The sequence below is a fragment of the Pisolithus orientalis genome, assembly GCF_024613125.1.
Source record: "Pisolithus orientalis strain OTSU chromosome Unknown F5J12scaffold_7, whole genome shotgun sequence".
In the NCBI taxonomy this organism is placed as follows: Eukaryota; Fungi; Basidiomycota; class Agaricomycetes; order Boletales; family Pisolithaceae; genus Pisolithus; species Pisolithus orientalis.
This window is the reverse complement of record NW_026260788.1, coordinates 884,751-899,229: the sequence shown is the minus strand read 5'-3', so window position 1 is coordinate 899,229 and position 14,479 is coordinate 884,751. Positions and strand designations below refer to the sequence as shown.

At 50.0% G+C, this 14,479-nt stretch overlaps 5 protein-coding genes across 5 annotated transcripts; 4 read left to right on the top strand and 1 right to left on the bottom strand.

The window, feature by feature from the left end:
- Window positions 1-755: 755 nt before the first annotated feature.
- Window positions 756-1,426, top strand: F5J12DRAFT_911747 (histidine-specific methyltransferase; the record flags this gene model as incomplete). The annotated part of the gene is made up of 3 exons (XM_051749050.1): window positions 756-901; window positions 940-1,141; window positions 1,193-1,426. Exons 1-3 carry the CDS (start codon window positions 870-872, stop codon window positions 1,424-1,426), a joined length of 468 nt encoding a protein of 155 aa, XP_051602311.1. The 5' UTR covers window positions 756-869.
- A 2,564-nt stretch (window positions 1,427-3,990) lies between these two features.
- F5J12DRAFT_523683 (serine palmitoyltransferase 2) lies at window positions 3,991-6,077 on the top strand. Its single transcript, XM_051739862.1, has 3 exons — window positions 3,991-4,124; window positions 4,175-4,858; window positions 4,917-6,077. Exons 1-3 carry the CDS (start codon window positions 4,122-4,124, stop codon window positions 5,760-5,762), a joined length of 1,533 nt encoding a protein of 510 aa, XP_051602310.1. The 5' UTR covers window positions 3,991-4,121; the 3' UTR covers window positions 5,763-6,077.
- Window positions 6,078-6,977: 900 nt separating this feature from the next.
- F5J12DRAFT_523648 (pyridoxal phosphate-dependent transferase) lies at window positions 6,978-9,408 on the top strand. Its single transcript, XM_051739861.1, has 3 exons — window positions 6,978-7,644; window positions 7,700-8,383; window positions 8,433-9,408. The coding sequence occupies exons 1-3, from the start codon at window positions 7,126-7,128 to the stop codon at window positions 9,276-9,278; spliced, it is 2,049 nt and encodes a 682-aa protein (XP_051602309.1). The 5' UTR covers window positions 6,978-7,125; the 3' UTR covers window positions 9,279-9,408.
- A 341-nt stretch (window positions 9,409-9,749) lies between these two features.
- F5J12DRAFT_739562 (pyridoxal phosphate-dependent transferase) lies at window positions 9,750-12,274 on the top strand. The gene is made up of 3 exons (XM_051742013.1): window positions 9,750-10,334; window positions 10,388-11,071; window positions 11,126-12,274. The coding sequence occupies exons 1-3, from the start codon at window positions 9,810-9,812 to the stop codon at window positions 11,939-11,941; spliced, it is 2,025 nt and encodes a 674-aa protein (XP_051602308.1). The 5' UTR covers window positions 9,750-9,809; the 3' UTR covers window positions 11,942-12,274.
- Window positions 12,275-12,293: 19 nt separating this feature from the next.
- F5J12DRAFT_816957 (uncharacterized protein) lies at window positions 12,294-14,474 on the bottom strand. The gene is made up of 5 exons (XM_051745111.1): window positions 14,019-14,474; window positions 13,302-13,953; window positions 13,092-13,223; window positions 12,610-12,965; window positions 12,294-12,546 (listed from the first exon to the last, which is right to left on the bottom strand). Exons 1-5 carry the CDS (start codon window positions 14,397-14,399, stop codon window positions 12,367-12,369), a joined length of 1,701 nt encoding a protein of 566 aa, XP_051602307.1. The 5' UTR covers window positions 14,400-14,474; the 3' UTR covers window positions 12,294-12,366.
- Between the last annotated feature and the right edge of the window lie 5 nt (window positions 14,475-14,479).

Here is a 14,479-nt window from a genome sequence, read left to right as displayed (position 1 = left end):
TATGTCAGCAGCAACGTTTATAGCTCGTCAGTACTTACCAGCGCAGCAACATAGAAAACGCTGCTGACAGCGAGCGCATCATTATTATACCAAAGGTAAGGGGAAATGGCCAGTCAAATAGTAACTTGTGTGAACCATGAGTGATTAGTAACATAAAAACCACATACCAGCGATATGATGAGACCATACTAGATGGATCCAATCCATGAAACGATCGCTCTTTGAAAGTGTACTGTTCGTAATTGCTTTTTTAATATTATTTCAAGCTAGCTTACACCAAATGAAAGGAGTTGATCCAATCAAAACTGTGGACAGATTGTCAGCCAAATGATATGAAGACCTCCATACTGATGTCACTCACGTTCCAAAAGACATAAAAAAGAGGCTTCACGGGCGCAGATGAGCTGAACGGATCAAGTAGAGGGAAGAAGTCAACCTACTCCAATCACGATGGACCATGTCGTGTGGTACGGACGGACTCCGAAATGGGGAAAGAGTCACTGTCTAGCAAGGAGAAAATGCTCGTAATAATGGCACAGCCCGGATCCCGTTAGCATGTGCCATGCGTCGTAAAGCACAGGGATGACCATGAAGGACTGGTATTATTCGTACCCGCACGGCGTAATCGCGCGGGGGGACCATCGACATCAGTGGTGCAATCGGACAGGTGTGATTAGTGCCGAAGAGCCGGATCAGGCCGGATCACTGATCGATTTCTTCCGGGATTCCACTCAGATTCTTTGAAAGGGAATCCTCGGGCCAACGCCGCGAACCTCCACGGATATCAGAAGGGGTTTCTGATAGTGGATCGATCGCGGACACAAGCAAGCCTGTGCAAGTACTCAGCAGCAGGTCCTTCCGTTGACAATATGACACGGAGTGTTGCTTCCATACTCTCTCCGTCCGTGCTCTTCAACTGAAGTAGATTTGTACCTTCAGGGATGTTCTGGCTCCCAGGGATCGCTTCATTGACGTCATCGATAGTAGATACCACAAGCTCGACGACATCCACGCTGCGTATAATGATAGGGCAGGCGTCACTCGTCGCTTCGCTCTCAACGTATCGAGTAACATTAGCGACCTGTTCAATGACAACACCGTGGATGTCTGGTGCATTGATTATAACCCCTATTCCAACGAGGTAAATTCTGCAGGTTAAGCCGAAGCACTGCACTAACCGCGTGTTTCACAGGTACAGGGCCGGAACGAGACCTATTTCCGTTGCCTTAAAGAGACGCAATTCAGGATCCCATCAGAAACACCCATCCTTGTCCACAAAGGGGAATACATCCGTTTCGCGTTTTCCCACAAATATGACCGCGTCGAGCGGCAGGTGTTGTGGGCCATTGCCGGGGCCTATCCTGTTCAGGAGTGGGTGTCCAAAGACGATGGTTACGCGTTAACGATGCTCTCGTGGTCCTCGTGAGATTCAGTGCAGGAATTCCATAGTCGACATCACAATTAGAATGAAATGAAGGTGCACACTAGTATATAGACAACAGACGAGACCTGTTCTTGCAGTTATGAAAACGTTCATGTATGATTTGGCAGTCTCAACCAGACGCTTTTAGAAATGGAGCATGGAGTCGGAGGTCGGGAAATGTCACTCCAACCCCATCCAAAACATCCGGAGACTACTGATTTGGGTGTGGTGGGAGAGCAGCAAGCCGCAATTCGGGGAGCAGCGCTTAGAAACCAGCTGAACAGCAGTCACGGCAAACTGTTAGATGACCACCCCGGCATGAAGGAACGCGTCAGTTCGGCTGCTTCTGGTGATGCCAGACATGGATTAGGTCCACAGTATTGTGTGCTCGCACCACACTTCACAGCGAGATGCGAACCTAGTTAACGGCGCGGGATTTCCAGATGTGCTTGGACTATGCCATTCACATACGAAGAATCCACCAGTTTGCTGCACCAGCATTTTAGCTGTTCCGCTTGACAGAACAGGCATAGTGCGTGATGCCTCTACCACCTATGGAACGTTATGAATGGTCATCGATCATCCCTGGTCGGGAGACAGATATACATATCAGCTGCATTCTCCGTATATCACTCTTATCACTTTCCAGCAACATGGAGTGTTTCTACGACGAATTCGGAGCGCTGTATGTTGTGTGCTTCTTGTCGATTGGATCATCGATGGGTAACGACGCAGTGTGCACTAGTGCGCCAACAATAGCGGTTACGTTGTGAAGCTTGTGACTGGTACATCTCTGCCTCGTCGGCGCAGCAGTTATCTGGTTAGTAAGCTACAGCATCAAGACGTTTGAACACCAAAACTCACCAGCGCTGTTTAGATAATGAGACACAATAATTAATTCGGGGGTGCGGACGTTGACAACGTTGAACACCAGAATTCAGCAGTCGCGATTAGGATTGGATGTTACTGATCTCAGCAGATCTGAGGTTCCTTTTTTAGACCCTGAATGAGTGGGAATCCGATCTTGTTATAAGGTGTTTTGAAACCTGCAAGGAGGGTTCGATGGGTCAGACTGAGAATCCAAAGGAACAAAACTGTTCAAGTCAATGTCGGGGATGAATGACGATGAGGTCTAAGCTGAAGCAGGCAATGACAAGACTACAGCCCAAATATGTCTACTGCTAACTGTCTGGATGAGTGTGATACACAATAAATCTTGAGACCTGACGACTGTTTTACCCGAATTGAAACAGTGAAGCACGGGATTCCCTGGCATCGAGACGACATTAAGACTCAGAGTATTCCCTTTTGGAATTTTGCTGCTGGTTCGTGTGTCCACTGGGACACGTTTCCGAAGACTGATAGCCAAGTAGCAGTACAATACGGTGAAGGGCATGCCGAGTCTCTCTGAGAACTACAGTCGCGGTGTATTATGTAATCCCGCAAGCCAAGAAAAGGGTCTGACCCGCATGCTTGGTTTACCGTCATATTCCGCTGTCGGAAAACCGAAGTTTTGTTTCGCCAGCGGCTTCCTCCTCGCTGAGAATTTTTATGCAGCATGGCGAGTTGCATAATGTATTTTATTCGCAACGGCTTCACAGTATCACGTCGAGAGAAGGAGAAATAGAAAAAGCTTGGGCCACCACCCTACAACTGGCAGCGAATTCATTTTCTGTTCAAGTCGTCGTGCCTAACTAATCGAATGTTGAAACCCGATATTTCGGCGGCACAAAAGAGCTGGTGCTCGCCCATCCACATGTTTCGTCCTTTTTCCCCCTTCCAACTCGCGACAAATCCGTCAAAGTGATGGTTCTCAGCTAGCCTGTATAACCTCTCAGTGAGTGTAGAACGACACGCTTTGACTACACTACCTGCGGATTGATGCCACGCTGCGGGTCGGGCGGGTTGGTGTTATTCGTGAACAACCCTATTAGGACCGGGAATCGAAATCAGAATCAAAATTTATCGGCGGTTTCCTCCTCCCTTCACAGATTATCGTGACACAATATTATTCCCGGAGGATCAAAATTTTGCCCGCGGCTTCCCCCCATCACCATGTCGCTGTCCAAATCATAGCAACAGATCCTGCAATATTAGTCCGGGAGCGAAAGGAACACAAACCTCACCCACCACATTCACTAGTTGTTATTGGCTCACCGTGTATCAGCTATCTCGCGACTGGCCTCTATGATGCCCTCTATAGTGAACCCTAGATCACCCTCACCCTCACAGTTCCGCCTTCAGGTAAAGAAGAGATCCTCCCTTGCACAGCTCCCCTCTCCAACCTCAGATGCATTACATCTCTCTTCCGTGCATAAAGCGGATGCGCATGCTCGCAGTCGAATTACTACATCAATTTTCTCCCCCTTTCTTTCTGAGATTTCGTTCGCAACTTCAGAAGATGCTATTTTCGACGAGCCAAGTGATTGCGACATTGGGTGCCGTCACACAGCACCTAGTTCGGAGCAAACATCCAACGTGCCTCACGCCGAATTTGGCCACTGCACCAACCAAAATTACCGTTTTGTTTCTCAGTACAATCCTGAAATGCCAGTCACAGGACCTGCGGTGGAAGAACCTCCCTACTATATTGTGCTCACAACGTACCTCAGTTACTTGCTCTTCATCGGATTCGGTCATATCGGTGATTTCTTTGGCAAACGATTCGCACAGTCCTCTTTCACCCATTTGATGCCATATGGTGTGGGCTTTTCTCGTCTATCCCCCTTTCTCGTTGCTGATATCCGTCAGGGATACGCACCCCTGAATTCTGATCTCGATTCGATGTATACTCGTCACTGCAAGCGGCGCATAGATGACTGCTTCTCCCAGCCAATCACTGGCGTTGCTGGCCGAACCACCCTAATCTATGACCGATATTCTGAGGACTATAATTATACTCAGATATACCCAGGAACGACAACCAGAGTGCTCAATGTTGCTTCATACAACTACCTGGGATTTTCCCAGTCGCGCGGCGGGTGTGCCGATGCAGTCGAAGAATCTATCAAACGCTACGGTGTTTCGGCGTGCGGAACACGTTTAGAAGGGGGTACGTGCGATCTTCATCGGATTGCCGAAGAATTGATTGCGCGGTTCATCGGCACGGAGGACGCGTTGATTAGTTCCATGGGATTCGCGACTAATTCGACGATCATTCCGGCGCTAGTGGGCAGAGGTTGTCTTGTCATCTCGGACGAGTATTGCCACATGTCCGTGCGAACAGGCGTGAGGCAAAGTAATGCGCACGTGAGGATCTTCAAGCACAACAATATGGATAGCTTGGAAGGGTTGTTACGAGAGGTTATCAGTCAGGGTCAGCCGAAGATCCATCGACCATGGAAGAAGATACTTGTGATCGTGGAGGGCTTGTATAGTATGGAAGGCACGGTAGTCAATCTACCGAAGATTATTGAACTGAAGAAGAAATACAAGGTGGGCTCCAGGATTTTTCCATTCTTTGACTGCTATCGCTGAAGTGGCGAGTTTAAAGTTCTACCTCTTTATAGATGAGGCACACTCAATCGGTGCCCTGGGACCCCGTGGGCGTGGAGTGACAGATTATTTCAATGTTCCATCTAGCTCTGTTGATGTTCTCATGGGCACCTTCGCGAAATTCTTCGGAGCCGCTGGTGGATACATAGCGGGACCCAAGCCTTTTATTGACAGTCTTCGAATGCATGGTCATTCCGGGACGTATGCCGAAGCGATGGCACCGCCTGTCCTGACCCACATTATCGCATGCATTGCTAGCATCATGGGTGTTTCATCTGTCCCCGTCTCCCCGATTTGCCAAAATACCTTTCAGTCGGTCACCCGAAAGCAGTCCACGGATGGAGAATTGATGCCCAGTATGGCCCGCGAGCGCCTGCGTTCAGGGATGCTTCCGGCTTCTGCACTTCCCACATGGCTTTCCCTACCTCCATCACTTTCTGATGGATCTGAGGCGCGGGAACGATTACGCCGCCTAGCATTCAACGCTCGGTATCTCCGAGCGGGCTTGGAGAAGCTGGGTTTCATCACCTCTGGTCATCCCTCTTCTCCCGTCGTACCTGTCTTGATCTTTAACCCTGGAAAGATGGCGATGTTCTCACGAATGATGCGGACCCGGAAACCCACACCCATGATTGTGGTTGTCGTCGCATATCCTGCGACGCCTCTGATAAGTGGCCGGGTGAGGTTCTGCATGTGCGCGTCGCATACAAAGAAGGATATCGATGTCGTGTTAAAGGCCTGTGATGAGGTTGGGGACCTGCTGGATATCAAGCATGGAAAAGGAAAGCGATGGCCAATCGAGGAGATCTCGAAGAGAAGCATCGAACTCGTCCATTCCATCTGATCCTGTGTTACAGGGATATCTTTTCCCTCACCTTTATTTATCGAGAACTGATATAATCCAAGAGGTGTCATGTGTTTCGTTTGTTGTTTGTACATACAGCACTAGATGCTTCGTGGGCCAGAAGGCCAAGACGATCACCCTCCGAGACTATCCGAACCCATCAGGACCCTGCGTTTGCGATAAAACGATGTCATTTCGGAAAAAACTTCATGGTGTTCAGTGACATGTCATCGAGCCAAACACCTTCAAATGCGAGAGATCAGCGCTTCAGCCACGTAGGCGTAGTAACCTCGGAGGTATGAACGGCGCCCGAGAAGGATATCCAAATTTGTAGGGAATCGCTCAATTGAATAACACCCCACCGATTGGAAAATGATAAATATTTACGCGTGAGAGGGAGAACAGTGTTGCGATGTGGAAGCTTACGTTTGACGACCAAGTGTTCAAGTGGTGTTACATAAGGATAGTGATGGACGGCAGGTAGAGGTTGGGTAGAGGTGCGTAGTACTCGGCAGCCCGATCAGCAGAATCCGGCACAACCTCAGCGCTTTGTCCTGGCAATTAGAGTTGACCAGGGAATGGCGAATTCTGCTGGACCTAGCAAGAGCTAGTAAGAGGAGGCCTTCGAAATCATATGAGGGCTAGTGAATCACACTGAGCTGAATAGAAGCTTGCTTGACCTACTAGCATGATCCTAACTAGGGGAGGGGGGCGACGACAGGCCAGCAGCTTCTGCCACTAGCTTTGGTCTGTTATATTAGTAATACCCTGCTAGATTCGGACACTTTCTCTGGTGACTGGTCTCGAGACATCCTGTCGGGATTTGTTGTAGGAAATATCTACTGTGTTCACCCGATTCTCCTACAGCATCTCAAGATTATTGCTGATGGGCTGAAAGGAGATGAAGATATTCAGAAAGGTAGGCTTTATCGCTGACGTATATGTAGAAACGTGGCAGCACTCACGCACACAAGTGACGTTACAGTCTGAAATGTGTCCAACTCCTACAAGTGAGTGGATAAAAAGTCTTTCCAGACTGGACTATGCTGCGTCCAGGAATAGGTGAAATGGTCTGCAAAACTGGCAGGCTGATGGAGCGCCACGATTGCATTTACATCGTCCGCCGCTAACATGATTTCGCATTGAACTTGTCCTCGGCGCGGCCTTCACCAGTGGGGGTTACTCAGTCACCCGGAGCCGGTGCCCATGCGCTGGTTCCAAATCGGATTCACATAAAGGGGGTATAGTATAACTTCTCCTCTTCCCAAAACTAATCGTGATTCGTAACTCGCCGTCGAGAGGAAGGCCGGATTTGCCTAACGTCACTTGCCTGCATTCGCCTCCCCGGTGACTGGCCTCTACAATGGCCATACTAACGGCCTCCAGATCCCCCTGCTCACTCTCACCCTCACCGCGGTCGCAGGACCCCTTCTGGGTGAAGAAGAGATATTCCGTTACACAGCTGTCTCCTATTACAGTCACATCACACCTTTCTACCGTGCACGAAGCGGAGGTGCATTCCCGCAGTCGAACCATTACACGGACCCCTACCCCCGTTCATTCTGTAACCCCGTCTAAAACCTCGGGGGACAGTGTCCTCGACGAATCAGATGATCACAACCTTCACGCAGCGCTCACTTCAGAGAAAACTTCCAACACGGTTCAGAGTGAATTTGGTCACTGTGCCAGCCAAAGTTACCGTTATATTTCTCAGCATAATCCTGATAAACCAGTCGCAGAAGATGAGATCGAAGAACCACCATATTATATCCTGTTCACGACATACTTCAGTTACCTACTTCTCGTCGTAATAGGTCATCTGCGCGACCTCCTCGGAAAACGGTTCGCGAAGTCCTCCTTCATCGATTTGATGATACATGATGTGTGTCCTTCTCGTGTATCTCGTCTTTCATTGCTAAACCACTGACATCTGCCAGGGATACACACCACTTGTTTCTGACTTCCAATCGTTCTATGCGCGTCGCCTTGTACAACGCGTGAATGACTGTTTCTACCAGCCGATCTCTGGTGTCGCCGGCCGAACCATTCTGGTCTACGACCGGTATTCCGAAGACTTTAATCGTACTCAGATATACACAGGAACGACGACAAGAGCTCTCAATGTCTCTTCCTATAATTACCTGGGTTTTGCCCAGGCGCACGGCAGCTATGCCGATGCGGTCGAAGAATCTATCAAGCGCTACGGTGTCTCGGCGTGCGGAACACGTCTGGAAGGGGGTACGTGCGACCTGCATCGGACTGCTGAGGCATTGGTCGCGCGGTTCATTGGCACGGAGGATGCGTTGATTTGTTCCATGGGATTCGCAACTAATTCGACGTTCATTCCTGCGTTGGTGGGAAAGGGTTGCCTCGTCATCTCAGACGAACATAACCACGCTTCCGCCCGAATAGGCGTGAGGCAAAGCGGTGCATGCGTGAGGATGTTCAAGCACAACGATATGGGTAGCCTGGAAGAGTTGTTGCGGGAAGTAATTAGCCAGGGTCAACCCAAGACTCACCGATCATGGAAGAAGATACTCGTGATCGTTGAGGGCCTGTATAGTATGGAAGGCACGATGGTCAATCTCCCAAAGATCATTGAACTGAAGAAGAAATACAAGGTACGCTCCTATCGGCTGCCCGATACCATCGCTAAAGTGATGGGTCAAGTTCTACCTCTTCGTGGATGAGGCACACTCGATAGGTGCGCTGGGACCCCATGGTCGTGGAGTAGCAGACTATTTCAATGTTCCGCCTAGCTCCGTTGACGTCCTTATGGGAACCTTCACGAAGTCTTTTGGGGCCGCTGGTGGATACATTGCAGGACCCAAACGACTCATTAACAGTCTTCGGATGCGTGGTCACTCCGGGCCGTACGCTGAAGCAATGGCACCACCCGTTCTTATGCAGATTGTTGCAACCACGACCAGCATCATGGGAGTTTCATCTGTCGATGACCTTGCGACTTCAAAAAGCACGTCTCATCAGCCCACGTTCAAGTCATCCACGAATAGAGTAGCAATGTCCGAGGTGGCAGACGAGTATCTGCATCCAGGGATGGTGCCGGCCTCTGCACTTCCCACCTGGTTTTCACTACCTTCGTCCCTGTCTGACGGATCTGAGGCTCGCGAGCGTATCCGCCGCTTAGCATTCAACGCTCGGTATCTCCGCGCGGGCTTGAAGAAGCTGGGTTTCATCACATACGGACATCCATCTTCTCCCATCGTACCTCTGTTGACCTTTAACCCAGGAAAGATGTTAATGTTCGCGCAAATGATGCGGACGCGGAAACCGACCCCTTTAGCTGTGGTTGTCATCGCTTATCCTGTGACGCCTCTCGTGACTAGTCGTGTGAGATTCTGTGTTAGCGCGTCACATACGAAGGAGGACATCGATGTCGTATTGAGGGCATGTGATGAAGTAGGGGATATATTGGATCTCAAGCATGGGAAAGGAAAGAGATGGCCAATCGAGGAGATAGTGAAGAGAAGTGTTGAACTCGTCCATTCAATCTGACCCTCTTGCCGGATGAGTTCGAGAAATGTTTCAATTCACCACCATGTGTTATTTTTGTTCACATTCTTACACAAGTGATATATGTATCAGTGCAGATAACTGCGCACGTAGTTGATTTCGGACTTTGGACTCTTACATGTGGAGCCTCAGACACGCACGGCGGCATGTCATATGCAAGTGAGGGACAGCAAGGTAGTTACTCCATCAGGGAGTTCCACATCTAGGCTAGTAAAACAGTGGTACCCAGGTGAGTATGATAATGCACCAAGATGGCAGGTGCATGTAACACATGCACAAAACAGGGATCGGCCACGCAGGAATCTAGATATCCAAGTGTCTGAGCTGTTCACGCCTGGTCGTTCAGGTGAAGAGGATCGACGATCTTTTCCCCGTGAGTTCGTATTTCCTAATAAGGGAATGAGCTGATATAATCGTATGTTTTCCTTGCTGTTATTAGTCTCTGTAAGTTAGTTTGTTAGCTTGCACTGCGTTCGCTGTCGACGACGACCGGCGTTGTCAGTGACTCACACAATGCCCTCGCCAATTGCCCTCAGCCCATCCTCGCCGCCTCCGTCTCTCTTCCTGAAGAAGAAGAAGTCTTCCCTTTCCCAGATTCCTCCCTTCCCCACTGCTGCCTCGTATCTCTCTGCACTCCATGAAGCAGACGCACGGGCCCGCGGCCAGGTTGTCACCCCAACTTCTACTCCTCCGCTCTCTATATCCTCTTCTCTGACCTCTGCCTCGGGTGATACTGTCCTCAACGAGCCTGACGCTGACCGCTCCGGCCTCACATACCCCCTCACAGCTCCCACCTCCGAGCAGGTCTTCACCACAGTTCACACAGAATTTGGCCATTGTGCCAACCAGGACTATCGCTGCGTTTCTCAACATGATTCTGAAAAACCAGTCGCAGAGCACAAGATCGAGGAACCCCCGTACTATATTCTGTTTACAACATACTTCAGTTACCTGCTCCTCATCATCTTCGGTCATCTCCGCGACTTCTTTGGAAAACAATTTGCCAAGTCCTACTTTACTCACTTGGTGCCGTATAACGTGTGTTTTATTCACCGCTTGTTTACTCGTGTTTTGTTGCTGATGTGTAGCAGGGATACGCACCTCTGAATTCCGACTTCGACTCGTTCTACACGCGGCGCCTCAAGCGCCGCATGGACGACTGTTTTTCTTACCCTGTGACGGGTGTCGCTGGTCGAACCATCCTGGTTTACGATCGCTACTCTGAAGACTGTAACTATACTCAGATATACCCAGGGACGAAGACCCGAGCGCTCAATATCTCATCGTATAACTACCTCGGCTTCGCTCAAACGAGCGGCGGGTGCGCCGATGCAGTCGAGGAATCCATCAAACGGTATGGCATCTCGATGTGTGGAACCCGTCGGGAAGGGGGCACATGCGACCTCCACCAGACCGCGGAGGCGTTGGTCGCTCGGTTCGTCGGCATGGAGGATGCGCTGATCAGTTCCATGGGATTTGCGACTAACTCGACGTTCATTCCCGCTTTGGTGGGCAAGGGTTGCCTCGTCATCTCGGACGAACATAACCATGCGTCCATCCGAGTGGGTGTGAGGCAAAGTGGTGCACACGTGCGGATGTTCAAGCACAACGACATGGACAGTCTCGAGGCGCTATTGCGGGAAGTTATCAGTCAAGGTCAGCCCAGGACGCACCGACCGTGGAAGAAAATACTTGTGATTGTGGAGGGCCTGTATAGTATGGAAGGCACTATGGTCAATTTACCAAGGGTCGTCGAACTCAAGCAAAAATATAAGGTGTGCTTACTTGGCTTCTGCCATGTACTGATGTTGAGAAAATGTTGTTTTTAGTTTTACCTCTTCGTCGACGAGGCACACTCCATTGGGGCTCTTGGACCCCACGGCCGTGGAGTGACAGACTATTTCAATATCCCGCCTCGTTCTATCGATGTCCTAATGGGTACATTCACCAAATCCTTCGGGGCTGCCGGTGGATACGTTGCCGGGTGCAAAGAACTCATCAACAGCCTTAGGTTCCGTGGCCATTCAGGACCATATGCTGAAGCGATGACACCCCCCGTTCTCATGCAGGTCGTTGCCAGCATGGCCAGCATCATGGGCGTTGCTTCTCCAACGTCCTCTAACCCGAAGGCTTCCTCGCAAGCGCTTACAGTTGCTCCACAAGCAGACGAATACATTCATCCGGGTATGGCACCCGCTTCCTCCCTTCCTACTTGGCTTTCCCTACCCCCTTCGCTTTCTGACGGGTCTGAGGCCCGTGAGCGAATCCGCCGGCTAGCATTTAACAGCCGTTATCTCCACGCAGGTCTGAAAAAGCTCGGTTTTATCACCTACGGCCATCCCTTCTCCCCTATCGTGCCCCTGTTGATATTCAATCCTGGCAAGATGGCAACCTTTGCACGGATGATGAGGGCCAGGCGGCCGACACCCATCGTTGTAGTGGTCGTGGCGTACCCCGCTACACCGCTAGTCACCAGTCGAGTCAGGTTTTGTGTCAGTGGGGCGCACACCAAGGATGACATCGACATAATTTTGAGAGCTTGTGACGAGGTAGGAGATATATTGGATTTGAAGCATGGACATGGGGAGAGGTGGCCGCTAGAAGAGATTATGAAGAGGAGTGTGGAGCTCGTCAATTCGCTCTGAACCTGTGCATTAATTTTTTGAGTTGTGGCACTCTATTTACGCTTAGATCGTCATGACATTTTGTTACAGCACAATGAAAGGTTAATACAATGTATACTTAAGCTACTCCTCTACTTGGCGTGTCTATGCTTCCTGGAAGGCCTGTATGGTCCTTTTTTCCCTTAGTATGAGGCAGATGACTGCTCTCAGGCCAAAAAGTATGTGCAACTTCTGTACCACAGCTGGGCTTACATGTAGGGCAAAACTTGCAATGAAGTACCAGGTCGACTAAACTTCAGATTAATCCTACCTAAATAGGTATTGGCTCGGAGCCATGCTTATTTCAAGTTTGAGTACCACCTTAAATGTCGATTCAAATCCCAAAGAATCTGTTTTGTAACTCAAAAGTATTAAATGTTTGTCAGAGTTTGTGTAGCTGAATTTGGCTAGCAATTACCCGAAATGCGCCCAATGAATGTATCAATATATCCTTCCCCTCCAACCGTGGTATCGTAATGTTCTGCCAATTCATCAACTAGGCTGATCAGATACGGAAGATTCACATCTCCGATGACACCCTTGATCGGATACCATATTTTCTGCTCTTCATATGCCCATTTCCACCGCTGTTCCATAGTTTCCAGGTATGAGTGCACTATGCTTTGGGAGTGGATACGAACTAAACATACCAAATACCGGATGAGTTCTTTATCGCTTGGCATGACGTGCTTCCACTCCTCTTCTGCTCTGGCTTCAACCCCGGGCCCGTATGAACTGGTACAAAAGATCCGGAAAGAATCAAAAGCATACGGGCCTACACCAGGGAAATGGGAGATTGGGGTATCAGGGTAAGAGGACCTTGTCTTCCGCTTGCATGCGGGCTTGATTGAAGTCGCCGCGCACGTATCAGGGGAAGGATACGAGGAATTTATGAAGTACCGTGGCGGGTCCTCGATGTAACATCGTGAGATGTCTTTAAACCACTTGGCTCGTTTGTTGTAGAGCCCTAGAGGACGAATGAACTCGATTAGCTCATCCAGGGGCGCTAAATGAAAATATAGGTCATTGACCGAAACATGACATGAAGATTGAGTGGCCACCGGGCATGAGACATGGGTAGTATGCACAACCCTCTCTGCATTGGGAAGTTGACAAATACATACGTACGTACCATCTACGAGACGCTGAGGTGTGGGCCACCGGTGCATAATCTTCCAGAAAACTGGTATAGCCATGCGACCCGTCGTAACATTGAGCAACCTGACAGCAAGTAAGACTTTCCAAGGATCATGGCATACGGCTTCTGCGATAGAGGATAAGTGGTCCATTCAAGGCACAGTGCCGTTCGGATACGGAGTCCAACAGCGGAGTACTAGCTCACCTTGAATTAACTTCGGTTTAAGGATCTGGAGCATGACCATGAAGTCTTTTACCAAATCATCATGTTTTTCTTGCGAAGAAATGTGGAAGACAGATATAGAACGCTTTGTGGGATCTGGCGTGCGGCATGCCGGGATTTCAGCAGATGTTGGGGTTAATATCGGTAACTCAGTCAGTTTAGTATTAGTATCCGCGATGATGGTGGATTTGGGGGTAGGGAATGAGGCCGCGGGTTGATATGGTACCGTGAAGTACTTGGACGTCTTTGGTGGGGCCTCTGATGTAACAAATGTCGAAACCGACAGCGTATCGTCCCGTTTAAAACGAGAGCGCGACACAGATGACCGCCGGTGTTCGCTCAAATGGCTGTTGACCACATCTCCCTGCGTTTTATCGCATGTCGTCCGCTTTCCAAGCGTTCGATCAGCGCCGTCCCTACGGTAGGTGTTGGGTGTCTTCGTACGGCGCGTGGAGCTCCGCGTCTTGGGCTTCTGAGGGACAACAGAAACTGATTCTCCAACAGGTAACGCAGACGGTGCACTAGACCCAGGAGCGTAGTCCTGCATCTGTGTCCAATCATCCAGTACATGTGTGCTGCGCGAAGGACGTTCCGGCTTCGTAATTTCCACAGCTTCCAATATCATCCGACGACCCTGTCATTTTCGTTCGAAGAGATGTGAGAACGGCGTGTTATGTTTTGGAACCAATATGCAATTACCTGTCCTCGAGTCATGGTCGTAGTGCACGCGACCGATGATGCAGGACCGGACCGACCGACTCGACTGTCCGACTGTGACAAGGCTTTGTTGTCGAAATCCGCCTTGTTTCGACGAGAAGTTCGTCGTTTCTTGATCGCCGGAAGTGTCTCCTCCTCGACTGATGCATTATGTTCTGTCCTCTTCCGCCTGGTGCTCGCCGGTCGGAGTGACGGGTTCCTAGACTCTCTAGTGCCAGTACCAGCGGATCGAAGAGGTGTGCGTGGGATGGCACTGGTAGAGGTGCTGAGCGGTGTTTTTGGGGTGAATGAGAAGGACTGTCTGAGCCATTGTGAGAGTGCAGGGTCTACCGGTCTTGGAGTACTGATACAACCATCGTCCATTTCCGTCCCACTGACGGCGTGACGGAAGCTAAATCGTCCTCGCCCGGACCGTCGGATACTGCCGGACCGGAAACTACTCC

Coding starts and splice junctions, on each gene's coding strand:
- F5J12DRAFT_523683 (XM_051739862.1), top strand. Junction 4,859..4,916: donor AACTGAAGAAGAAATACAAG/GTGGGCTCCAGG, acceptor GCGAGTTTAAAG/TTCTACCTCTTTATAGATGA.
- F5J12DRAFT_523648 (XM_051739861.1), top strand. CDS start 7,126: ATGGCCATACTAACGGCCTCCAGATCCCCCTGCTCACTCTCACCCTCA. Junction 7,645..7,699: donor TCGATTTGATGATACATGAT/GTGTGTCCTTCT, acceptor GACATCTGCCAG/GGATACACACCACTTGTTTC. Junction 8,384..8,432: donor AACTGAAGAAGAAATACAAG/GTACGCTCCTAT, acceptor TGATGGGTCAAG/TTCTACCTCTTCGTGGATGA.
- F5J12DRAFT_739562 (XM_051742013.1), top strand. CDS start 9,810: ATGCCCTCGCCAATTGCCCTCAGCCCATCCTCGCCGCCTCCGTCTCTC. Junction 10,335..10,387: donor CTCACTTGGTGCCGTATAAC/GTGTGTTTTATT, acceptor GATGTGTAGCAG/GGATACGCACCTCTGAATTC. Junction 11,072..11,125: donor AACTCAAGCAAAAATATAAG/GTGTGCTTACTT, acceptor TGTTGTTTTTAG/TTTTACCTCTTCGTCGACGA.
- F5J12DRAFT_816957 (XM_051745111.1), bottom strand. CDS start 14,399: ATGGACGATGGTTGTATCAGTACTCCAAGACCGGTAGACCCTGCACTC. Junction 13,954..14,018: donor CGACCATGACTCGAGGACAG/GTAATTGCATAT, acceptor CGAAAATGACAG/GGTCGTCGGATGATATTGGA. Junction 12,966..13,091: donor ACCTCAGCGTCTCGTAGATG/GTACGTACGTAT, acceptor ATTTTCATTTAG/CGCCCCTGGATGAGCTAATC.